Source organism: Pseudochaenichthys georgianus, unplaced genomic scaffold (assembly GCF_902827115.2).
Source record: "Pseudochaenichthys georgianus unplaced genomic scaffold, fPseGeo1.2 scaffold_435_arrow_ctg1, whole genome shotgun sequence".
Taxonomy (NCBI): Eukaryota; Metazoa; Chordata; class Actinopteri; order Perciformes; family Channichthyidae; genus Pseudochaenichthys; species Pseudochaenichthys georgianus.
The window spans coordinates 39,980-66,373 of record NW_027263000.1 but is presented as its reverse complement, the minus strand read 5'-3'; the positions used below and the strand labels follow the sequence as shown (position 1 = coordinate 66,373).

Sequence of the window (26,394 nt, the reverse complement as noted above, 5' to 3'; positions counted from 1 at the left end):
TTGGGGAACTCCACAGGATAAGGGGGCAGAAGAGGATGTAAAGTCACCAAGCCTAACAGAGAAAGATCTCTGGGATAGATAGGACCTGAACCCAGGGCTCGACATTAACGACTGCCCGATGGCCCGGGGCCATCTAGTATTTAGCTCGGGCAATGAAGCCTCACCTGCTGGTTGCCCGATCGGACAATCTATTATGCCAGTATCCTGCAGCTCGCGGATCCATTAATGAGTGACCCGACAGTAAAACTAAACATATCTATAACTAGTTTAGGTAGTTTGAGAGGTAATTAAAATAGCTACGTGTGATATTCTAACCTGAAGTGTGTGTTTTGTCCGCTCACCGCTGCATGTGATCATGCAGAGCTGCGTGCCGACCTATATATACAGTCTATGGTGCCGACTCGTCAGCAGCAGCTGATCTCTCTCTCCCGTCAGATTAGACTTCACTTGCGTTTATGTCCATATCGATCAGATCCAGCTAGTTCTAGCTAATGATATGACTACCTGCTTATTAAAAATACACCTAAACAATAAGTGTCGCTATGCAACTGGGTGAGGCCACAAAGTATAGCGCAGCATTATGCATTTGTTTACATGCCCACCGGAACTCCGAGGCATTACCAACAGATCAACGCACAATCAACCCATACAGGACATCTCTTTCTCCACATTAAGTGTTAGACATTATAATTGACTATTTTTGTCTGTCACATACTCTTCTTGTCTGTCACATAAGTGGCGCAACTGAAGCGGTATTGCGTTAAAGGGAAATCATTTTGACCGAAGAGATTAACGGCTAACGGGAACTCTGATGTCGCCATTTTGTGTGCTTCTCGGATGCGCTCGGCTCCTCTCGACTGCTGCTCGGGTCTGTTCGGTCAGCTTCCGGGTGAGGAGGCATTCGTTCGACCAACTTACAATAGATAACATTACAACATTTTTTAACAGGGGCCATAATAGTGTAAATAATGTTTGTTTTGGCAGTTATAACTGAATGTAATGTTTGCTACTTTTTTACATCTGGGAAGGCATTTGCCTTCATCAGATGGAAAGTGTCTTGACCAACAACTTAAGTATTTCTTATAGCTATGTAGGGCATGCAAGCGAGCAAACACAAACAAGAACAAACAAACAAGTGAAATGAAGAATACAATTGAAATTGGGCTCAGGGCCATCTGTAAATTAGCTTAGATGTCCCACAGGGCCATCTCCCAAAATCCTTAATGTCATGCACTGCCTGAACCACTCTAAGGCAGCGCCCCTGATACCCACACAGTGCTCTAGACGAGAGATAAGGATGGAGTGGTCAATCGTATCAAAGGCAGCTGTGAGGTCTAAGAGCATAAGGATGGCACAGTCACCAGAGTCTGTAGTGACCAGGAGGTCATTGAACACTCTTAGAAGGGCAGACTCAGTACTGTGAAGCGCTTTAAAACCGGATTGAAAAATATCGAAAATATTGTGTGCATGTATAAAAGACTGCAGCTGTAAGAGTACGGTTTTCTCCAATATTTTTGAAATAAAAGGAAGCTTCGAGATGGCTCTGTAATTTGAGAAGTGTCCAGATCAGTTTTCTTTATCAGGGGTGCCACAACCGCTTGTTTGAAATAAACTGGCACAGAACCGGACTCTAGGCTGCTATTTATAATGTTATGGACATTAGGGCCAATAGTGTCCCATACCTCTTTAAAAAGTCGAGGAGGGACTGGGTCTGTGGGACAAGATGAGGGTTTTAATTTAGCAACAATGTCACTGAGAGATGACAACGACACAGGTCCAAACTGCTGGAAGACAGCAGTGCATGTGAAGTCAATGGAGGGGTCAAAAGAGGGTGGTGAGATACTGGCTCTAATAGTGGAGATCTTGTCTATAAAATAGCAGAGGAATTTTTCACACATCTCAGTTGAAGCATCAATACAAGTGGATAAAGGAGAGTTTAACATAGCATCGATGATTTTAAAGAGAACACGAGGTTTGTTTAAATTACTAGAAATAATATCAGAAAAGTAACTAATCTTTTCAGCTTTTACAGTGCTCTGATACTTTCTCCAACTCTCTTTCAAAATGTCACGAGTTACATGAAGCTTGTCCTTCTTCCACCTGCGCTCAGCCTGCCGGCACTCACGCCTGGCAGCACGAGTGACGTCATTGAGCCAGGGTTCAGATTTAACTTTGGGGCGCATGAGTTTCAGGGGAGCAACAATGTCAAGAGCTCCAGTGCAGGAAGAGAGAAAGGCTGAGGTTAATAGCTCAGTGTCCATGGAGTCAGCGGACATAGTATCAGACTGTGTTAATTGAACAAAGGCAGGGGAGAAACTAGCAGCAGTGGAAGGTTTCATCATACGACCGTGACGGACAGGAGCGCATGATTTAAGACTATGACAGGGCAGAATAAAATCAAATAGCACAGGCAGGTGATCCGATAAAGCTGCCTCACACACATTGACATTTGAAATGGGCAGACCATGGGATAAGATTAGGTCTAATGTGTGCCCATGCTCTTGCGTGGGGCCAGAGACATGTTGTATGAAGTCAAAAGCATATAAAACATGTGCCAGCCTATACAACACATGAGGGGCAGAGTTTTACTCTGTGTGTGTTGCAACTTGCTTATATATTTATTGCACTCGACGCACACATACGCATGGCGTAATTTCCACCTGGGACAGGGGGGACATGGCCCCCGCTCTTTTCGAAATTCCGTTTGTCCCCCCACTTTACAAATATGTTTATTATTGTTTTTTAACGCAAGCCGTCATCGCCACGGAGGAGCACACAGCTTCTGTGAGCGAGCGTGACAGAGGGAGAGAGAGAGAGCGAGAGAGCTAGGGAGGGAGGGAGAGAGAGCGAGAGAGCTAGGGAGGGAGGGAGAGAGCTAGGGAGAGCACACCTTTATCTATTTAATATACATAAAGTAAGAAATCATTCCAGTGTGTACTATAGGACAGAAAAAAAAAAAAACAGTTTAAAAGGGGAGTGATTAGTAAAATATGCATAAATAAAAAGAAAGAATGCTAACTAAGTAACATAAGATAAGAATAAACCAGTTTAAATGATTTGTTATTGGTTGTGATCATATTCTAAAGATGTTTGGATTATTGAAAAGTATACAGCTCCCTTTCATCTGAGTGTTGAGAGCTGTATCCATAAATTCACCAGAACGTATGGATACACCAGAGTGCACCAGATTGATGCATTTCACGTCAACATTTTAAAAAACATGTTCTTTTAGTAAACACTGAAAACGGGTTCCACAGACCCAAACAGCACACAAAGGTTAAAGGTAAGCATATAATAATGTTAAAATATGCTAAATATATACACTGCAAAAAACAAACAAAAAAGAGGAGTAAAAGTAGCCCCCGACTTGTTTTATTAGGGTTAGGGTTAGGGTTAACCCTAACCCTAACGCATTTTTTGCGTGTTGGAACATGCATTTCTTATACATGTCTGAACAGACTCAGAGCATTTGGAAATTAAAGTAGCCCTGCTGGATGTGTATTAATAACAATAACAACAACATTCTGTTAAACCAGTTTGCATCTTGTTCCAACGAAAGAAGTGCCATGAAATGTTGGTCTACATTTGAACTGTTGCTGACTCTGAATATTAAACCTCTATTCTGATCCTGTAGCTCCTTCTGATGTTAATTGTGGAACTTCATACCCCACATGCTTAGACCATGTATATACTGTAAGTTGAAAAGACTCTAGTCAGTATTTTTGTTATGGGTGTGTTTGATTTACTCACCCTGAAGCTATGAGCGCTCTGGACTGGGCCATGGCTATCCTCTGCAACGCTGGTCTACTCAGCCCCGCTAAGCTAGATCTCTGTGGCAACGGGGCATGGCACATTGTTGCCGCCGCCGACAGTGGGTGCTGCGGCTTCATCGGCATCGGCGACGGTGATGGCACAGGAGAAGGTGGCGTGGTCACACTGTTGGCGGGGGTAACTAATGTGGCGGTTGGCACTGGTTCGTTGGCTGAAGATGAGGAGTGCTTGGGCGGAATGGACGGAGGGGCCGCATTGGGTTTGGAGGATGGAGGCTGAGGGGGCGGGAGGGATGGGGGGGGCGGCCTGTTGGAAGAAGAGCTGACCACCAGGGTGGAGGTTCCGGCGGTGAGGGCGGCCAGGGACTGAGCGAAGAGCTGGGCGTTCCTTCTTGGCGAGGAGATGTTTCTGGAGATGGCGAGGCCGTGCGGCAGTGTCTGGTAGTAGTTGGAGTTGCCGTTGGAGTTCAGCTGCTGTCCTCGCCCTAGGGTGGCTGATTTAGACGGACTCAGGGGTTTTGAGGAGATGGGTGGTAGGTTTCTGGCCCGTTGCATGGTTAGTGAGCGTCTACCTAGAGTCTGTATCCCTGGCCCTCCTGTATTGGTCTTCACACTAAGGACCAGCATGCATTGCTGGCAGGAACAAGGCTGGCCCAGTCCAGGAACCGGTAGGCCACCATTGGGATAGATAGAGCTTCCAGTCCCTGTGCTGGCCCCCGACACCCCAACACCCAGCAGGGCTCCTCCTCCTCCCCCTTTAGGTATTGGGACAGGACCAGACACCAGAGGGTAGGCTATGTCTGCTCGTCTCTGAAGTCTCCGACACCTCTGGCTCTGTCGGTTTACCTGCAGGAAAACAGAACAAAACATTAATTTCATGACATTTCTAATTTGAACTACCTATTATTATTACACACCTTAGTTGAATAGTTAATTCTGATTGGTCAATTTGGACATTTAATAGTCTGCTCTTTTTCAATAGCAGACTGTTGCTAAGGATGGTCTGATCAATGGACCATGTGAATTCAAATCAATCCACAGTAACCTGAACCTGGCCAATGTGCTTTTATATTTTTGGAGAGCACAACACTTTGGATTTATGATGGCTGAACTGTCAAATCCACAGTGCACATTTTCAGGTTCATTTTTGTATTTTATGCCTCCACTGAGACATGTTTCCATGCTTTAATGTTAAATAATGCTTTGTAAAGACAGTAAAAATAGAAGAAGAACAAGGAAACAGCCCAAAATGGTAAAGACACAGAGCGCTGAAAGATGGAGAAATCAACAGAACAGAAGACAGACAGGAAGTAACATGAACACAGTAAGGGCTCTGGAATTGTTTAAAGACTGGTTATTGGAAAAGATACTGTGCACAGACTTGGACGGTTACAGAAAATGTTGATCAGTGATCCTCATTTGAAGTTACGTTGCTTGAGGGCAAGAGTTCTGCGCTTAGCGTCTGGATCCTGGTCTTGCTCGCTGCACATTATCCATAACTGTATGAGGGTCCTGCAGTCTGTAGCTAAATATCCTAAAGGCAAGGAATGACTTGTATGGAAGAAGTTGATTTAGTCATTAATGTCCTTGTTATGAACTTAAACACACCTGCGTCATGTTCTGAAAATCAATGACGTAGCAGAAGCCAAGTGGAGTCAGGTCGAAACAGGGCTGCTGCCGGCTGTGGGCGTTCTCGATGGCAATGGCCACCTCCATGTCGTAGGCCGTCCACGAACCTGCATCGTTCTCCCACTCCCACTGCCAGCCCTGACCTGGGGCCGAGGCTGGGTCATAAAAGCTCCTCCGCACCGGACGGATGGTTCCTGATAAAGAAAGATATCAATAAAAAAAATGTGCATTAGTTATTAAAGTCATCCCGTTTCTTTCAGCTTTTTCAAAAGTAACCAAGAGACTGACTGTAAACTGATTTAGGTGCAAAGCAAAGCTAGTAAAATAGGGATGTAGTAAAACCTTTATTTGACAAAAGCTTGGTAGGATCTTCGCAAAATAAAAAATGACACACGAAACAATTGTATATGGTAATAGTATACAGTAATATCAAATTAAAATAGAAAGAAATGATTTATCATCAGCCTGTGTCAAAATAAAAAATGACACACGAAACAATTGTATATGGTAATAGTATACAGTAATATCAAATTAAAATAGAAAAAAATTATTTATCTTAAACTCCCAGGAAAACCATGGGATGAAGTGAGATAAGATGGGCCCAAAATAGTCCTGCCTTGGTCTGTATTGTGGACATGAACTCGAGGACATCACATGGGTTAAGAGCTACTTCCTGTACAAGCCTTTGGACATTTGAATGACATCACATGCAGTAGTGACCTGAAGTTCAGAGAAACAACATGCACACTGACAATTTGTGGATATATGTCTGTAATACATGCCTGTACAATCACTCAATGGGTTACATGTCGTCTTATTGTTAATTTCAAGGTTCTATGTAATAGTTAAAAATTGACCTAAAATGTTACAGTAAATCAACAAATTGAACATTTGGGATCTAGATAAAATGTCTGAGGGTGCTGTTGTATATATGTTTCAAAGAATGTCAAAATGTACATATCATTTACTATTCAATTGTTAAGTGAATCATTAGGCTAGGGCGCCAGATCTGGGGGGCGCTGCGCTGGTAGGTCCGGGAGGGAAAAAACATTTTTGACTGTTGGCGCTCATCCTAATTTTTGGCCTTGATGTAACAACATTCATAATTAAGTAAATGTAATACCCTTTTCACCCCGGTTACACTTTTCATTTGCCCTGTACGATGGGCGCTGTAAGTGATGAAAGTGGGGGATGTTGGCTTATCAGGCGCCCGCAGCTCACAGCCAAAGTGCGAGCGTGGGAGCGAGAGAGGTCGCACCGGTACCGGCGCTGTTGTTATTAGAATTAGGGATGCCAGCGATTATTCGATTATTCGCTACAGTCTCCATAATCGAATATTATCTTTAAAAATCGATTTTATTTATACATATTTTTTATTATTATTTATGGTTTTTTTTTTTTCTGGCTTAGTTTCAACCAAAATATATATAAATTAGGGCTGTCAAACGATTACAATTTTTAATCAGATTAATCACAGCTTAAAAATTAATTAATCATGATTAATCACCATTCGAACTATGTCCAAAATATGCCATTTATTTATGTATATTGTTGTGGGAATGGAAAGATAAATGAAAGAAGGCGGATATCCATTTAACATTTATAACATTTTTCTGTGTGTCAAAATGAAAGACAGCCCACACACCTATCAATCATCAAACCGTGGGGTCTTAATTCATTACGTGTTGATTTCTATCAACGGGGGAGTACTTCAGGAAAGTCGACGGGGGGGCTAGTGGAGTACTTCGTGACCACAGAGTGTGAACGTTGTGATCAGCTGTTTTAGCGCAGTTCTCCAGTGAAGAGGGGAGTCTCCCTCCGCAGCCGGTTGGCGTAGTTTTGGCACAATTCCGTTGTATAGACCGACGTTAACAGCAGCCCTGTCTGTGCACACGGAGACCGACTCTGTCGTCCGGTGATCTAACCGCCTTCTGGAAAAGCTTCACAAGTACGTCGGTACGCAAATGCGCTTTGTGACACAAGTGACGGTACGCATTTCAGATTACGCACATAACCTGCGTACCAGTTATGTACTACAGCAAAAGTATGCTCCGTCGGGACTTCCTGCAACAACACCACGCCGTTATCAAAGATGTTCTATTGAGAAGACGATCACTACGTGACAAAAGTTTTCAAAACAGTGGCTTATGAAATCAATCTTACTAACTGCTGTCTGTGCAATTTACTCCGCGCGAGTTGGCAGACTTTATTTTGCTTACTTTAGCATCATTGTTCATGGTGGGGCTAAGCCATTTCTTGGTATGGGTGTAGCCTACCCCAGCCATACCCTGGCGCTGCCACTGGTGGGACGTATGGGGCGGGCCATTCTGCACATGCGTTAAATGCGTTAAATATTTTAACGCAATTAATTCAAAAAATTAATTACCGCCGTTAACGCGATAATTTTGACAGCACTAATATAAATATATATATGCTAATAATAGTAATAGTATTAATAATTGTAAATGGTCATTGGTCACACCACCAGTTTGTTTTACTGTAAACTTGGAGGAAGCCTGCGTGCAGAGCAGACTGCTGCTGCAGCACGCTACACACCGACCCCACCCCCCCTCTCCCTCACACGTGCGACTAAAGATGAACAAAGCGGCAGGTAAAAAGAGTTCCTCGTGGAACTACTTCGAACTTACAAGTCCAAAGGAAGTTAAATGCAAGCTCTGCGAAAAGACGTTGGTCTATCACAGCTCAACCTCAACAATGCGTTCGCATTTGAGTGCGAAGCACGCCAAAGAGGTTACAGAGAAAGACGCAGCACAGCCGGCCATTACCAACTTCACTTCAAGGCCACGTCGTTGTGATGACATGCTTGTTTGTTGTTTGTACTGTTAAACATGTTACAGTAAAGAAAACAACGGAATTCCGAATAATCGATTATTATTCGCCAGGGCTGCCGAATAATCGATTTTGATCATGGTCAGTTTCTGGCAACCCTAATTAGAATCTGGTGCTATCTGCGCTAACAGATATAAGAAGTAGATGTTTCTACAACCAGGGTGGAGGAGAGCTCTCCTGTCAGACTGAGAGGCTCAGTGAGGTAAAGGACTCTGAGTGTTTAGATAGTTCACTTTAGTCTAAGTTATCTCAGTGGGTCTCAAACAAATATGTAAACAAATTATGTAAACACATATTTCCAATAGTGCTGCACGATTCTTGCTCAAATGTGAATCACGATTTTCCTCCATAAGAATTGAGATCACGATTCTCACACGATTCTCATCGTTTCAATGAAAATATTTATTGCACTCTTACTCTTAGACGTCACGTGAGTACAATGAATTTAAACAGACAACATTTGTTTCTCTTGTAACAAAAACATAACTTTGTCTTCAGTCTGTAGTTGCTGAATACTGAACAGTATTTTTTAACTTCTTTTTCCCCCCACAAAATCAAACGTTTTATGGTCATGAATCACCAGTATCCTGGATGGCTTGATTCTAGGCTTAAAATAATTTATATAAATATTTTTGGAAATCTCTCAGGGAAAATGTATGGGGTCTGGAAAGATGGAATAAAAATAATGGCCAATTCATTTAAGCCGGAGTATAAATATATACCCAAATGGCGGGGGGTACTATAATATTTAGACTATACATTACAATTTAAAATAGTGGTAATTAGTTAAATGAAATAAGAATATTTTTTTTAAATACATAAACATGTTCAGTACAATATTGACAGTTAACTCTACACTCTCAGACTTAAATGAACAGAGGACTTTACTGTGGAATAGATTGTACTCAGCTCACCTATAGCCAGATGTAGCCTGTGGCCAAAACACTGGAGCCTTGTCCATTTGTTTATGTCGGATGCTTTTATGATGTTTGATCCACTATCTGTAGTGATGCACACCATCCTTTTCAGATCCAAGCTCCAGGATTGGAGACTTTCCATTAGTCCCACTGCAATTTCGTCGCCCGTGTGGTCCACGGGGAAGAAAGCTGTCTGTAGGCACCGACTTTTCATGGTGAAATCACTGGTGATGAAATGCACCGTCAGGCTCATATATGGTTCCATGGTACGACTGGACTACAGGTCAGTTGTTGTCGCAAAGTGCTGGACATCTTTCAGTTCTGTCTCGACTGTGGTTCGAGTCTTGTAGTACATGGCAGGCAATGCAGTAGGTGAAAAGTAGTTGCGGGAAGGCACTGAGTACCGCTTATCCAGCGTCTTCATCAAGTTCTTGAACCCTTCATTTTGAACTGTATTTATTGATGCCATATCCTTAGCCAAGTAAAAGGTGATGGCCTTCGTTATCTCTTTGTGCCTTCGTGAGCTGTGTGAATATGGTGTTCCATTGAATAACGTTTGGCTTATGGATGTTTGCGTCGTTGTCTGGGGGTTTGATTTTTTTTCGGGTTGTCCTTCTTTGCTAAAGCATACTGTATTTTATGGTGACGTTGCAGGTGATTTAATAGGTTTGTGGTGTTACCTGACGTCGTTGCGACGATGCGAGAACAATGCTTACAGTGGACGACTTTTTGTAAGTCATCATCAGGATCAAATCCCAAAAAGTTCCACACACTGGATGAATGTGGTCCTTTTTTCGGCACAAGCACAACTTCCCTCTCACTCTCGCCAGAGTCGCCACCGGGATTTTCGTCGGTGTTGTTGTCATTGTCCTCGACCACCTCGTCACTCATTTCTGTTTTTCTTGTACTACTAGTCGCTCTCGTCACTCTTTGCTAATCAGTGCTAATGCTAACGCTTCTGTAAACATACTGCCGGCTCCTGCCTTTATATATACAGTGAGTCTATGCTCCTGCCCTCACGTGCTGCAGTCAGTGAGTGTTGCCAGGTATACTTATTATAAGCCACATTGGGCTTATCTTTCTGTAAAGTTGCTTGGTAGTAACTAAGTAATAATGGTTGTTGCGGTTGTGAGCTTGTAGATAGGTTATTTTCAAATAGCCGACCCGACATATATAGGTTTAAAGTGCTCATGTTCTTTTGCGCTTGTTTTCATAGACCTGGTTGCTTATTCCTTCCGCAAAAACTGGCAACACTAGTGGCTGCAGCGTTAACACTGCATGAGAGGAGGAGAGACAGACAGAACACTACCATTTGCATGCGATCATGGTACTTTAATGTTAAATGTATAGAGTATATTTGCTTTACATCGTTTAAGTATGATTGACATTGCAAGTTGGTATTATTCAGAAGCAAAAAAAAATCAGTATGACGTCATAGGATCGCCGTAATTTAGAAATGAGATCGCATAGGTGTCTGAATCGAGATCACGATTTTTTTTTCCGATTAATCGTGCAGCACTAATTTCCAAGGCACTCCTTTTTAATTATTAGGATAAATAAAAACAGGTTTGAAATCATTCCAATGTATACTATAGGATAGTAAACCAAAAATATCGTTTAAAGTTGGAGAGATACAAAAATATGTATAAATAAATAAATGTTAAGGTAAAATAAGATATAAATGAACAACACAAATAAAATAAGTTACATGTATTTGTTATTGGCTATGGTAGGTTATTGGTTATGTTCACATACTTATTTGATTATTAAAATGTAAACCGATCTTTTTCATATGGGTGTTTAGAGTTGTACCCCCTAGATCAGGTTTCTAGTAATTGTGTGCTCACTCAAAGTGCACCAGATTGAAGCATTTTACTTTAAAATGTTCAAAAATATCTTCCCGGGGGGGGGGGGGGGGCATAACCCCAGACCCCCCTAGAGGATGTGACGTCCACCCTCCAATTCAGACATGTTCATTTGAAGCCATTTTGACGTATATTACCTACGTCAATACGTTTCTGTTTTTGTAGTGTATTTGTCTTTTGTAGAGATTTTTCATTTATTCTTTATATATAAAATCTCGCCTAGGGCAGCAAATTGGCTAGAACCGGCCCTGGTACACTTTCTTGTGCTGGCAGACACATAGTAACAATTTGGCGGGGCGCACTTCGCACGTGCACACACTAACACATTGCACGCGCTCACATTATGCTGGGCCCACGTGCCTTAGCACCGCTGCTATGACTCCATCCTAGGGGAACCACTGTATATTAACTTAAACTACAATTCACTAGGTGATATTTCTCCCAAAAAGAGGTCAATATTACATTACATGTTACTTGTTAGACACTTTTATCCAAAGCGACTTACATACTCAGAACTGCGGGCAATCCCCACAGGAGCAATTTGGGGTGAAGTGTCTCAGGGACACAACGACATGCTGACTGCAGTGGGGTTTGAACCTGTGCTCCCCTGACCCGAACACCAACGCATTATTCCACAACCCAATATCAGATCCACTTTTATGTCCAATTATGGTATTATATTGGAACAAGTATACAACTTCATACATACATTCCAATACCAATGTGATGACATAGAGATCAGACTTTTAGAAACAAAGTATAAAAAGACACAAAATGATGCAACAAAAAATAGCCAGAGCCATAATGTGGCTTTTCTAACTAGATGCATTTTAATAAAATGCTTTGATGAGTGAGTAAACATATCCGCCAAGATAATATCACAAAGTGATGGGGGAAGGCAGCCTTGTGATACTGATTCCTGCAGGGCAAGGAATTCTAAGAAGCATTCTGTCTACTTTCCCTTTGTTATCTCAAATTCATACATACTGTTTTTACCATCAGTCCAATATTACTAAAAAAAAATCAAAGCACATATAAAAAAAGTATACAAATAAATAACCAGAGGACAACAGTGTTTGTCTCCAAGTGGGGCAGAAGGGTGGAAGGAGGGTCCCTAAACCCTCCTTCCACCCTTCCAAACCTAAACCAACCAATCAGACACCTAAGTCTCCAGGGGTAACAGTCTATTCAGTCAATGCCAGGACAAGGAGAGAGAGTGTGTTTGAGAGTGAGCGAGAGACTAGCACAAAGAGGGGATATTGGCAGAGTGGCATCAGCACACTGACATCAAAAGGAATGGGTTGAATGAATGGGGGGGGGCTGTGATTGTCTGATGTGGACAGTAAGACTGAGAGAGTGAATCAAACTGAGATGAACCCCACTGTATTGTTTGTTGTGTATGAATATTCTGGTATAGTTCATAGCTACTCGAATCCCTAAAAAGAAGATGTCTATGTTACAGTAAGACAGATATGTGGCACCAAGACGTATGCGAGACAAATATTTTTTTGCGGAAGTCTATGACACCCGCCTCCTGTGTGGTTCTGTGTTGTATGAATCCAGCGCAGCGAGGAGCACTTGACCTGCTGATTAGCATGTGAAATGTTATTTCTCTCTCCAGTCCATTCACAGCGAGACAAACAGCAGACCGAGAACAAGCTGCGCTGCTGTCTGTGTTTCTGACATGGGCAGAGGAGGCAGCTCCACACATAGCTGAGAGCATGGCCGAGACGTAAACCAAGTAGATGTTTTAATGGTTTAAACAGGGTGCTAGTATGCAAAAACCTCATCACTAGAAATGGAAAGTAAAATAAATTAAACTTGGACAACAGAGAAAATAAAGAATTAAATTGTTTTAGTATTATTCATAATCAAAAGCTACTTACTTCGATTAATTCTGCTTTGTGATTTCGCATTTTTATTGTGCCATTTCCAGTGTGTCTAAAACATGGACTTGCTGTGGTAACAAGTCCATTCTAACCACATGCTATTTGAACCTCTGCATTATGCTAATACAAATGCATAATGCAAGTAAGAGACATTAAGGGATCTAACTTTTTTCCCATTCTTACTGTCCAGGACACTATCGTGAATGACGTATATGTTACTTCTCTGACATTATATTATGTCAACACTAACTGTTATCCAGCGCAAAGTTGCATTCATTTGAGCATGCTTACAAAGCTAAATGATGAGCTCCCATTAAGAGTTTTGCTCCGAGATATTAGTATGGGGTAGGGATGCACGATATTGTTTTTTTTAAACCGATACCGATAACTTCCTGCTTCTCAAGACCGATAATAATATAATATATATATATATTAAATGTACCTGTAGTTTTTGCACAACGTTTTTTGTAAAAAAAAGACTAGTAGTGAGCAAATGACATGAGCATTACTACTATGGACAAAACAAAGCCAAGAACAGTTTTGACTCTTCAAAGTGACCATATTTATTTTCCCAAATAAACGTCTTGCCTTTTTCAAAAGCCTCGTCGATAGGTAAAAGCCCCGGTGCCTTTGCAGCTGGCTTTGGATTCGCCACTAGTTTAGCAGCGCAGGCGTCTTCGTACGCTTTTAACACACCATCCTAAACTAGGCCCCATTTCAGCACAGGAGACCGGGTGTGTGTCTGTTTAATCATATTATGTAAATGCACATATGCTTGGGTGTGCCAAATATCAGCAAATAAATCAGAAACAGATTTACTGGTCAAGTTTAGGTACATACCCGAACAGATACAAGCAGATGTTATTGGCTCTTACAGCTGTGGGAGTGTTTGCTACACACAAATAATTTGCAGGATTATATCCATGTGCACAGAAATGCAGCAAAGTGTTAACACTGCTGCTCTCTCACAGTACCACACCTCTTCTGTCAGCACAGGATCAACCAATGCTGCTGTGTTCACATGTCACTCACAGCTGGAATCAAGTGCTGCGTGTCTGGGTGTGGCCAGTGGCCACACTGCATTTATGCACGGCTCAGACTGTGCGTTTCAAATATGAACCAATGGTCCATACACGATCTATGAAAATAATATAGCTTGAAATGTCATTTCAACCAAGACCATACAAACTTGAGTTGAATGGACTGAACACATTGTTGTAATGGTGGAGAGATACAAGCAAAAGTAAACACGTGAAATATTTGTGAATATTTAAAAGCACCAGTGAGAGAAATTAAAATGAGTGAAATCTAGGAGAGGGAGGACAAAGAGAACGAAGGTAGGTGGAGAGAGACTGGCCATCTGGTCCTCATTGTTCTCATCTCACTACCACTGACCCCTCCCTGCACGCACGTACGCATGCACACACACGCGCGCGCGCGCACACACACACACACACACACACACACAACACACACACACACACACACACACACACACACACACACACACACACACACACACACACACACACACACACACACACACACTTTGTGCTCCTCACACTTATCAAGAATTCAACAGCAGTGACTCTGTGGGGAAATGTTGCATCCAAGATGATACAGCACTTCCTCTTCCTCATCACACGACCATATGTATGGCTGCAATTCACACAGGGGATTGTACACACCTATGTAATAATTGATTGAATGAGGCTGTACACACTATCATGTATCATCAACCTTTACTCACACTCGACGACAATTGTCCTCAAAGCCTCTGCTTATCCCACCAGTGTGTTTTTGATATAATAAAGGGACTCCAATGACATAAAACTTTGACTAAGAAATATAAAACAGCCAGTCAAAAAATTGTTTCACAGTGGTCATTGTTACTTATCTTTTGGTCCAGAAGTAATACATTGGTTTAGTGCTAAATATTAAACTAAATATGATGCATGTATTTTAAAAACCAGTGCATATTCTAGGGCTGAACAATTTCTTTAGATATTGGAGGGATTGATCATTTTCTCCTTATTTAAACAAAATAATATGATTAAAATGATCATGGTTAGATTATTCAGGACAATCTGTAAGACACATATATATTTTATTTAATTATTAGAATACAAATTTACATCTATGCAGCACCCAGTGTTTCCCACACATAGACTATACTTGGGAGGGCCGCCCAGGTATATTAAAGGGAAATGGAAACACTTTTCAAACTGCTTTCCATGCGACAATATTACCATTAGGAAATGTATTTATCTAGTCTATTTCCAATATAAACGATCGAGATACGCAAATTTACTTTTTGAAATATGTGCCTAATGACCATGGGCGCTTCCATTGCTCCGGGACTTTCCCAGTGACGTCACTGATTGGGTACGGCTTCCTGGGCCAAAGCTCAATAACAAACAACATGGCGTGCAATGCACCAGTAGTTTACATTACAAGAAAACGGTCGTCGTCAGGAGTTTATTGTATTGCCCCAGGCTGCACAAATGGATTTTATACAAAGAAGGAAGAAGTACATTTCCATAGGCTGCCACTAAAGGATGAGAAGCTGCTCAAAGTCCAGTCTGGATGCCTGGTTCAATACAAAACATTGGATTTGAAGCCAGGATCTGTTCCCACAATATTCGATTTCTCAACGTATGCAGTCGGGAACACCGACCGTCCCAGGACGTCGGCCGCGCAAGACAATGACAGTGTCAACAAACGTGAAGTTCGAGCCACCAAACGAGTTGCTTCAGCTGCCGAGAGAGAGGTAAATATTGCAGCACTACCAGATTACTAGCTCACACATGTATTTACTGACACAGTGTGACCTTATTAATTAACGCAATAGCGTCCAAACGAAATGGTAGCTATTATGACGTACAATAGAGAATTGGGGGTGTTCTATAGCTCAACTAATTAAACTGGCATACACACGCTCATCTGTCGAAAACAGCCCTAAAAAGGCTAGTATTGCTATTGATGGATGGTATTGCAGGACCCAGAGCGCACGGAGCACAGAGCGGACAGCAGATAACGGAATTGCAGTTGTATTGCTTATAGATTATCAGAACATTTCAAAGGGGACACAGCCCCATTGGATATTAACCTATGGATTAACTACATCATCGTTTTTATCGTTGTAATGCCATTGAAGACCAGTTTAGACCAGACAATGAGGAAGGTAAGCCGTTAGCCTGGCGTATGTTAGTACCTAGCGCCACTTGTTTTGATGTACGTTTTTGTGGATAACCTCGCGAGTTTGTATCTTTCAGTGTTGAGGTGGGCACCGTTAGATTCTGTGTCTCCTTGCGATCATAAACGATGTGTTGGAGGTGCGGCTAGGATAAGTAATAAGGGAGCTAGGAGTGATTTTCGGTGCAGTAATAGGTTAGCATTTTCGCTCGGGGCTAATTCAGAGGCTCACTGTTAGCATTGTGTTTTTTTAATTTTTTTATTCCGGATCGTATGCCACTCTATTCGACCGAATCGGTTCATAAGCATAGGCCATGGGATGCCTGGTAACTGTAGATGCTTCCACATCAATGTCATCTCCCGACGAATAGTCAAATTCATCGTTCAAAACGTCGATCTCATTGCAAAATTCCTCCATCGCTGCCATATCTGCTACGTTGTGTTGACTTCAGGTGGAGCGAAAACACAGCCAGTGACGTCACCATTTGGGACTCCCCTAATGGCGGCGGCCTGGTCCCGGAATTCCCCACCCGGCCGGCGGATAATTAATTTTCTTTTGGCGAGTAATATCATATACAATAAACATTACGATCAATATCCATTGTAAAATGAATAAACTACCGGAATATTATAACTGTAATTGGTGTTTCCTTTCCCCTTTAACGGCCGCCCAAGTATATTTCGCGACCCATTTAGGGTTTAAAAAAATATATATAATTATTATTTTTCGTCCTTGACCACGACGCCATCTGCGATCGATTAACTTGTGGACAATGATCCCTCGCTCTACGCCTCCTGTACCCATCGGGAGGACCGGGGGGTTTCCCGATGGCCTGGCCTCTTAAGTGGCCTGCCTCACACAGGGTGACTGGCTGTCTACATGATGTGGCCTGCCGACATGGCAACTGTCATACAGATCATAAATCAAAGCCCTTAGGCGCATTCACACTGCGGTACTTTTCCCACAAAGGTTCATGCGAACTCTTTAGTTCGCATGAACGAAGTACAGATCGCATTCACACCAGAAAAAGTCCCTGGGGGTGGATTAGGCAAATGAAGCCGCTGACGTCACTTCTTCTTCTTCTGCTTTGGGCTTACTGGCAGGCCGCAAACCACTTCACGGCGTATACTGCCGCCCAAAGTCCCCGGCCGGAAGTCCCCGGAGTTGGGGACTGGCTTCAGTAGAAGCTGCTGGGACTCCCAGCAGCTTCTACTGAAGCCTTCCGAGTAAATCGCCAGAACGCCGACACCTCCTCATCTCCACCGCTCCCATGTTTTATTTTGTGTTGCCATAAGTTGGTCTCTCTGAGTTTCTGCGCTGGGCTAATGCTAATAATGCTAATGCAAGGATAATAAAATGGCGGCTTCACAACACTTTTTGGGAGTTTTACGGGGCGTGGTTTGCAATCCGCCCAGCCAATCAGAAATATAGCTCTTTTCTCACAAAAGAGCCGCTCGAAAGTCCCTGGTGAGGTAAAGGACTTTGAGTGTTTAGATAGTTAACTTAGTCTAAGTTCTCAGTGGGTCTCAAACGGATTGGTCACCATTTATGTAAACACATATTTAATAATAATAATAATAATAATAATAATAATAATGGGTTTCATTTATAAAGCACTTCATATTTGAGGGTGTCAGTGTTTTTTCATATTGGATATGTTATTGGTTATGGCCCTGATTTTATGATTATTGAAATGTATACAGTTCTGTTTCAGGTGTTCCCATAGATCTAGTCTCTTTATTTTCCCCTCAAAGTGCACCAGATTGATGCATTTAACTCCAACATTTAAAAAAAATCGTACCGGGGGAGCTTGCCCCCGGACCCCCCTAGAGGATTTCAGGTCCACCCCCACTTAAAATCACATGGACAGGTTCCTAAATACATTTATCATTAAAAAAAATAAATAAATAGTAACCCATGTCCATATGTTTATTTGTGGGTAGTATATTTCAATTATAGGGCTATCACTATGGGCCCTGCCTGCACCTGTTCACTCTTCCATCGCGTGAAGGGTCTGCTAACAAGCGACCAACAGAACATTTAATGTTAATGTTGTTGCACGTCACCTCAACCCCCCCCCACCCCCCGCCCCCAAGTATATTTCAGATCTGAGGGAAACACTGCAGCACCACAATACCTAATTCTAAATAATATTTACCCATATTTTGTAACAAATATTGCACATTCTGCATTTGGAATATGGCACAAAACCATATTGCGATCCAATTTAATTGTGCAATACTAGCGTGTAAACATAAAAAGAAAGTTGGAGTCCGGTCAGCGACTAAAAAGCATCCACATTTTTTTACACTAAATAGGAAGGTACCACAGGAACACACTAATGTTTTTGTTCAGTTTTTAAAATGTAGCATAAATATACTAGGCTACACATGCATTTTGTTGCGAAACCCTGTGATTCAGCATGACAATAAATGTCCCCTGAATACACACACACACACACACGCACGCGTGCACCGCGCGCACACACACACACACACACACACACACACACACACACACACACACACACACACACACACACACACACACACACACACACACACACACACACACACACACACACACACACACACACACACATTTCCTGTAATTCCCTACCCATCTAACCCTACTAAATCAGCCACAAATTCTTACCAACACTGTGTACCTTGAGAGTGATGAGATGACAAAACTCATAATGTATGGGAGTCTCTATCGAGGTTAAATATCTCAAATTAAAATGAAGGACCTCAGAATCTGAGGGAAATGTAAGCACCAGCAACAAATAATGAGACTGACATTGAGAATTAAAAAAGAAGAACTATAGGGGAAGCTGAATCAAAAGCAGTCAGAGGGACCCCTCAAAGAAGTGAGGATGTGAGTGAAGAGGAAGAGAGAGAGAGAGGAAAGAACGAAGTAGAAGCATGAGAGAATAGAAACACATTGAGACTGAAGCAGAGGATGAGCTAGCAAATGATCTAGAAGGTCAAGCTGGAATGGAGCCAGCAGCATCTTTTTTTATTAACTTCTTTCAGACACTCACATAACTTCCTCCTGTTCATTTCCTTTTTTATAACACTTTCTCACCCTCTCTACTTCCTTGTTTCCCACTATTGTTTTGACTTGATAATTCGGTTGCTGTCACCATTTCTTCTTTTGTGGTGAGATTCAGGTGTTTTCCCAGTTAGTTAAAGTAAAAAAATATTCTTTGACATGAAAATAAATGAACAACTTTGTGGAGTCTACAATATTGTCCTTAAACAAATATTAGTTTTTCTTCATGCTGTGGTTCCACGCCACGACATATCTCTCCTGAATATACAGTATGTATTACTCTCTGTTGTTATGAGCAACGGTGGACCTACAGAATGAGACGTTACTACCGTATATAAGTTAGTGGCTTTGGTTAAAAGCAGCAGCTAAAGGACACGTTATATTAATGTAGTACAACATGTCTGTCTGATACACATTCAAAGTCCTTCTCTCTTTCAATTCTCATTTATTTTTTGGCCCCTCTGCAAGCCCCTCTAAACCCCATCACATGAATCATCAGCCACAGGTAATCCTCTTATTTGTGTATGGTGCTTATACCTGCTCAGTGTTTCACAGTGTGCAGGGTGTCATTAAGGGTTTATTGAGGGTTTAGTGTCTTAAGATTTACTTGTAGTAAAAATGCTGTTGTTGCCAAAACTACAGCAAAATACACTAAGGCAGCAGAGACATAAACATTTACTGGTGTTCGAATGATACGCCCACTACCTGCATGTGAGTGATGTCCCCCAAGAGTCCACACTCAGAGTAACCTGACACGCAGAGTTTCACAACAACTTAAAGCGCGCTGACCCTCCCCACCTCTCTCATCTTACTTTCCCAGGGTTACTTCCTGTCATTTTCTTCTGATTTATGATGTGAAGACACATTGAACAGGCAATATCCAGCCATCAAACCCAAAGGAAATGTAGATCCTTAAGCAAATGTATTTACTTTTGGGGATTTCTGGTTTCAAGAAAGCCCAGTTCCCTAAATATAATAGCATCAATGTTTTCCCTTGCCCCTTTACATTTTTCTTTGAGGTCACTTTAATTTCCCTCCCTCTCTCCTGTCCTTAGCTGCTTCCTACATCTTGATTCCTCAGCTGTCTCATCCTATCTAAATCTTTCCTGATTCCATCTCCCTCCAGTAATATTCTCCCTTGCTGTTTAACTGCTGTCTAACCCTGTTGCCCTCTCCACACGTTGTTGTGCCGACTACTCCCTTCAGCTCCCTCTCTCTGTCTTTGTCTCTACTTTGTCTCACCTTCAAAGAGTCCAGTCCCCTGGGTTTTCGGGTTCAGAGTCAATGTTCAGCCCCGTAAGAGGTGAAAGAGAAAGGTGTGATGAGGAGAAAAGAGAAAGGGATAGTGAGAGATGGGTCAGGTGGGGACATAAAGCAGAAGCTTCAGGACAAAAGAAGAATAGATACTAAGTTCAAGAGTCACAGACCACAAGCAAACATTCCATAAAAACTCTATTGGTTTTGCAATTCCAATCATTTAAGGCCCTGTCACACTGTCCCGAAGTTGACACCCGATGGACACACGAATATGGAATTGTGAATTTCGCACGAAGATGGCCCCGAACCACACACGAAGGCAACATTTACATTACATTTAAGACATACAACTGCAATGAAAGTACCAAAAACAATTATGTTACAGTACTATGTTACTGTACTGATATCTTCAGACTTTGTTCTTTACTTTATCCGTCTTTATATGTAGAAAATATTACGTTTTCTCCGTAATGTTGTTTCCATAGCAACAACAACTTCCTGTCAACTCTCCTTCAAAATAATATATTATATCCTTTTTAGTTTCACAGTAACACAAATTGGGTTATTTACATAATATGTTTACATGATTTTGTTGTGCAATAAAACAACCCGATGGACACACGATAAAGGAAATGTTCAAATTCGGCTGTGATCGTAGCAACATCGGGCCATTCGTGAGGGCATCTTAAGCCATCGTATGACCGCTGGCGGAGTTTCTCAGGCTCCGGCAGCAACTTCGTGAGCGGAGGCAAAATCTTTGGCATGCCAAAAAATTGCCGAAGGACCTTGCGAAGGTTCATTTTCGTGTTGAATTCGTGTGTCAATTTTGCCCTTCGTAAGGCCATCGTGAGGGCATCTTGTTATCCTCGGTGCCATCGGGCATTTGCCCCGATCAGAGTGAGGGCGAATGCACCGATGATAACACGAAGATGACACGATTTGACAAGATGCCCTCACGAGTGCCTTACAAAGTTGCCGCTCATGAAGTTGCTGCCGGAGCCTGAGAAACTCCACCGGCGGTCATACGATGGCTTAAGATGCCCTCACGAATGGCCCGATGTTGCTACGATCAGAGCCGAATTTGAACATTTCCTTTATCGTGTGTCCATCGGGTGTCAATTTCAGGACAGTGTGACAGGGCCTTTAGGCATATAAATCAAATTTGTGAAAATGGCGCAAAACTACATTGACACAATTTATGGAACAAAGGCACAAGGTTAGGGGAACATAGTCCACACTGCTTTGATATATTTTGAGAGGCCTGATTTTAAACAGTTTTGAAGACTTCACGTCAGACTATGGTGTCCAACATTTTCATCACTACTCAAAATAATGTAACAGTTTACATGTTTAGATTTTTTCACTTCTATTTAAGTCATTTGATTTTGGGGATCTGTAAGGACTTGGCTTTGGAATAGCAGGGTTCCCGGTTCAAGTCCCAAATTGAAACAAGTACATAATGTGGACCCGCTATTTTAGAGGTGGACACTACCAACTCACTGTGTGCGAAAAGGATTTCATTAAAATCCTCCAGTTCCAAATCTTGACCATTAAACCTTTTTTACAATACTTTTGCAATGGCTTCTTAAAAAAACTTTCCATTTTCAAATCTGTATTCGTCATTCAATAAGAGAATTCCTCAGACCTAGGACTGGAGATATGCAAGACAATGCTGTTAGGTCGATAGCCAGATAGTCCCATGGGGGTTGGCATCTCATAGAGAATCATGCAAACATGATGTGTATTTCCCATGGTAACATTAGTGTCCCACTAACCTGGTTTCTTGTGTGCATGTAAATGTTAATGTTAGGTTACAAGCCCTCCTGCTCGTCACCACAATCCACCTCCCTCCCCCTGCGTCTCTTGGGAGTCCCACATCCAACCCTTGCCCCCCTTCTACTGTGACCCTAACGCCCCGAGGCATTGTGGGGGTCTGGGAATGTGTCTCCTTCAGCAGGACCAGCTGGAGCGAGAGGAGCAACATGCTGCAGGAGCAGGAGAGAAGCATGCCCTCAGAGTTTGAAAACGCCCCTCAAAGAAACTGATGACAAGTCAGTCTTTGTAATAGCCATGATAAAAAAGGGGGTGGGGTATTTGCTAACAGTGGCATTTTTACTTGTAACATAATTGTTCAAACCTGAGCCTCCCCTTAAAGTAGCTCAAGTCTATTACCAACTCGTGTTTCATATTACACTGGTGAAGTGAAGTCCACAGTAAAATCATGAGATTCTGCCAGTTCCATCATAAGTCACTCAGGTCCTTTATCTTATTGTGTTATCACAATAGAGGCTTATTTAGAATGGTAATAAGCATCTGTTGCTAACAGGATACCCACCGGTTCACAAAAAATTAAGTCAGTAAAACTTGAATTAAGGGCGAGGCAACAATACTTAATAATATATATATATTTTTTTTTTTTCAACAGAACCGATAAGAGTACTGTTAAAGGACCGGATCGATAAGCGGTATCGATAAAAGTAGTAGTACCGTATATTTTTAGACGATATTTGATACTCTGATCTTTTTATTTATTTTCAGTTTGCTTCAAGCAGTGGCTGTACAAGAAAGACGTGGAGGACCAAGAAAAGCTGGCCAGATTGGCAAAGACCGGAAGATACATAACAGAGAAGATAATGGATATTAACAAGAAGAAAAAACAATAGTTTAACACTTTTTTTTACAATTTCTTTGTTGCCGTTTACATTTTGAATTATATTTGTTATTTTTAAATCAAATGCATCCATTTTAGATTATATATTTATTTAGATGTAGGGTTTTTATGTAATATTATTGTATTGTTAATGTATAATTTATTAAATAAAAATACACTTATGAACACTATACAATGTCTTTATTTTGATAGTTACCAGAAGACATTGTATATGTATGTAACATATGCTGGTGATAGATAGATACATCCCTGCTGAAAAAACCAGCATAGACCAGCATGGTGTTGACCAGCATGGTGTTGACCAGCATAGACCAGCATGGTGTTGACCAGCATAGACCAGCATGGTGTTGACCAGCATAGTTGACCAGCAAAACCAGCATATGTTGTATGCTGTTTTTTTCAGCAGAGCATAACAGTCTGCAATGAAACGGTTGTCTCCTCCTGTGCGCTCCACTTCCTACTTGGCACACCGGTAACTTACTGGTGCGAACGAGAAGGTATATCGTGTGCACGAGATGAACCTTTGGGGCTCCGTAGAATTGCATTCGAAGAGTGGAGCTATAAAGCTAAAAAGATCTCTCGAAAGATCTCCCTCTTAATCTACAGGAACTGTGTTTGTTCTCTCTCATTCCAAAACTCTTGTATTTCATTTATAGAAATGCAGAGCAGGAACACGGCATAGCGAGTAGCAAAGATTGGAAAATGGGCTTCCACTTTTTGTAAACAACACACTAAAGCCTTCCAAAAAAACAAATTGCCAACTATTGGTGTCCTTTTGGCTTTAATTGTTTTCCTCACTTCAGTTACAATTCTGGTGTACGGATTCATTGGCCGGGTCCGCTGCCGAAAGAGCCAGAGAGTGCCACGCACCAAAAACAAGAACATTGGATCCCACTTTTCATACATAACACGTTAAAGACCCAGACATACCAAAGGACCTTCAAAGAACTAGTGGCGAAGGAGCCGTCGTCTGTTGCATCTTCTTGACCACTGCCAAGACTACAGCTAATGTCCAACTAGCTTGTTCTGCGCCTGTTTGAGAGGAACACCCCTTCCTTACAGCAGGTGGCAGGGTCTGTACTCGTCGTTCAAAAATATAGAAACCGTAAGACCTATGACTTGCGGTATACAGGCCGTTGTTCTTCATGCACATATTAAAACAAAGCAGCGCTTACTAGACAGTTTTCACACCACTATCGCTGACAACTTCCAGGCGGCCATGGCGTTTTTGAAAATAGTATTTCGACCATCAAATTAGATGAAGATGAAAAATTGGGGGAAAGTACTTTGTGTTCTCTTGATTTACTTCTCTCCCCCAATTGAGTTTCTATCCTTATGCACTAGAGTAGATAAAGAAAACAGTTTGAGCAGTTGTTGGTGTGACAATTGCCATGCCCGGGATTCAGTGCAAAACATGTAGAAATATATGAATTTGTTGTAAGAGTAGCACAGTTTGTTTAAGGCAGGGGTTCTCAAAGTTTTGATGAGTGAGGGCCAATTTAGGTACCCAATATTGGATTGAGGGCCACCCAAGAAAAAAGGGAACACAAAATAATTCCAAAACAAATCCTTTCTTTATTGTACTACTAACCAATTACCGCAACTCGCGAGATGCCTAGTTGCCATGCAACCAGTAGTCTAGCAAACTTTCCACAAGCTGTCATTCATAATTTAGGAATGACAACCCAGGCAGCGCAGTTTTACCATTCTTAAATTCCATTCTAATTCTTACTAGATACAACCATGGAGGATTAAAATATAACGCATGCATTTCAGCGTGTCACATTAACTATCGCGGGCCGCCAGAAACATTTCCGCGGGCCGCCATTGGCCCGCGGACCGCACTTTGAGAACCCCTGGTTTAAGGCAATAGTTTGAGGTGTACTGTTTGCATAGCGAGTATGATCAAGAAAAAAATTGTAAAAAGGCGGACATATCTTCTCTGCTTAAACACATTACATTGCATTTAGCTGACGCTTTTATCCAAAGCGACTTACAATAAGTACATTCGACCAGGAAGACACAACCTTGTCAACACATGTCAATAACTGCAAAAAAGCCCACCCCCAAAACGTTTTTTCCTCAAATAGACCTGTCGAATATCTGCATTAAGGTGATGTTAATTAACTGCAACTGGAATATATAAACATTTCCAGCTATTTTCGAGGGTTTTGTACATTGCAAATAAAAAGGAGCTCAGAACATTTAAATATCTAGTATGAGAATATCAGTTTGGTAAATATCAGTATTTTGATTCATGAGAGGAAAGGGCTCAGAACCCAACATTGACGGTACTTCTTCCCCACTTTATAATTATTTATAACCTTGATCTTACACTTTACTGACCTTGTAACAATGAGTAACCCCCAAACCTAACAACCCCCCACTTTGCCTCCGAGTTCTGCACTGCTTCTCAAAACTCTCAGACTTGCACCTCCTGTGTGTATCATAGCCACAATGGAGTACCTCACATCTGTTCGTCAAAACCCAACAATGGTGGAGGAGCGAAAGACAGAAAGAGGGAGAGAGGGAGAGAAAGAGAATACGGACTCCCCAATTATCTCACTCCTTCTGCAACAACCACTCCCGACTTTTCTACAACCCCCTCACTGGACAAACACACAGGAGTTATCTTTCTATCTCTCCCAAGGCCCTTGGGACTTTTCCCCATTGACGAAACGTAACACTTGTACAAAACAGAGGGAGAGGAAGGGGTGAGAGAGGACGAGAACTGGGGGAGGGTGGACAACCAAAGTGAACTCTCTGCTCATCAGGCCTTGACATATTCCATTCTTTCCACGAAACCAAGGTCTCTCTCCAGTTCTTGGTGTCAGGAGGGTGCAGCTGCTGAGTGTGTATGTATGTGTGTGTGTGTGTGTGTGTTTTAGTAGTGATAGTGGGTAAGGGCTAAAGAATGCAGCTAACTCCTTCGTGCAATTGTCATTTGCAGCTGCTCCGCACCATCATATTGTGAATTTCAACCCAACACAGAAAACCACATAAACATATTCAGTTTCTGACAGAAGTTCCATGATACTATAAAGTTTCAGAATGAGCTGAACCAATGCAAGTGTTTAAAGTATAGAGCAAATCAACCGATAAAGAGTTGTAGGTCAGACACCTAATCACTTTGTTTAAGGCCTCAGGTGCTTAAAATCCCAAAAATCCTCTATAACATTTGTTTGGAATCCAAGTTCTAATAGCATTTTGTATTCTGATACTGCTCATATTTACCTTTACTGTGTGACCCTGCTGGCAATTAATGTGTAATTAATCATATAATCCATTTCCAATCG

General features: G+C 41.9%; 1 protein-coding gene across 2 annotated transcripts in view; it reads right to left on the bottom strand.

Annotated features, from left to right (window-relative positions):
• LOC117442470 (E3 ubiquitin-protein ligase DTX4-like) overlaps nucleotides 1-26,394 on the bottom strand; it is a 47,392-nt gene that overhangs the window by 18,439 nt on the left and 2,559 nt on the right. For both annotated transcript variants that reach the window (XM_034078478.2, XM_034078479.2), the window contains exons 3-4: nucleotides 5,379-5,593; nucleotides 3,751-4,616 (exon numbers count right to left, since the gene is read on the bottom strand). In XM_034078478.2, the coding sequence (XP_033934369.1) occupies nucleotides 3,751-4,616; nucleotides 5,379-5,593 (1,081 nt within the window). The remainder of the gene's footprint in view (nucleotides 1-3,750; nucleotides 4,617-5,378; nucleotides 5,594-26,394) is intronic.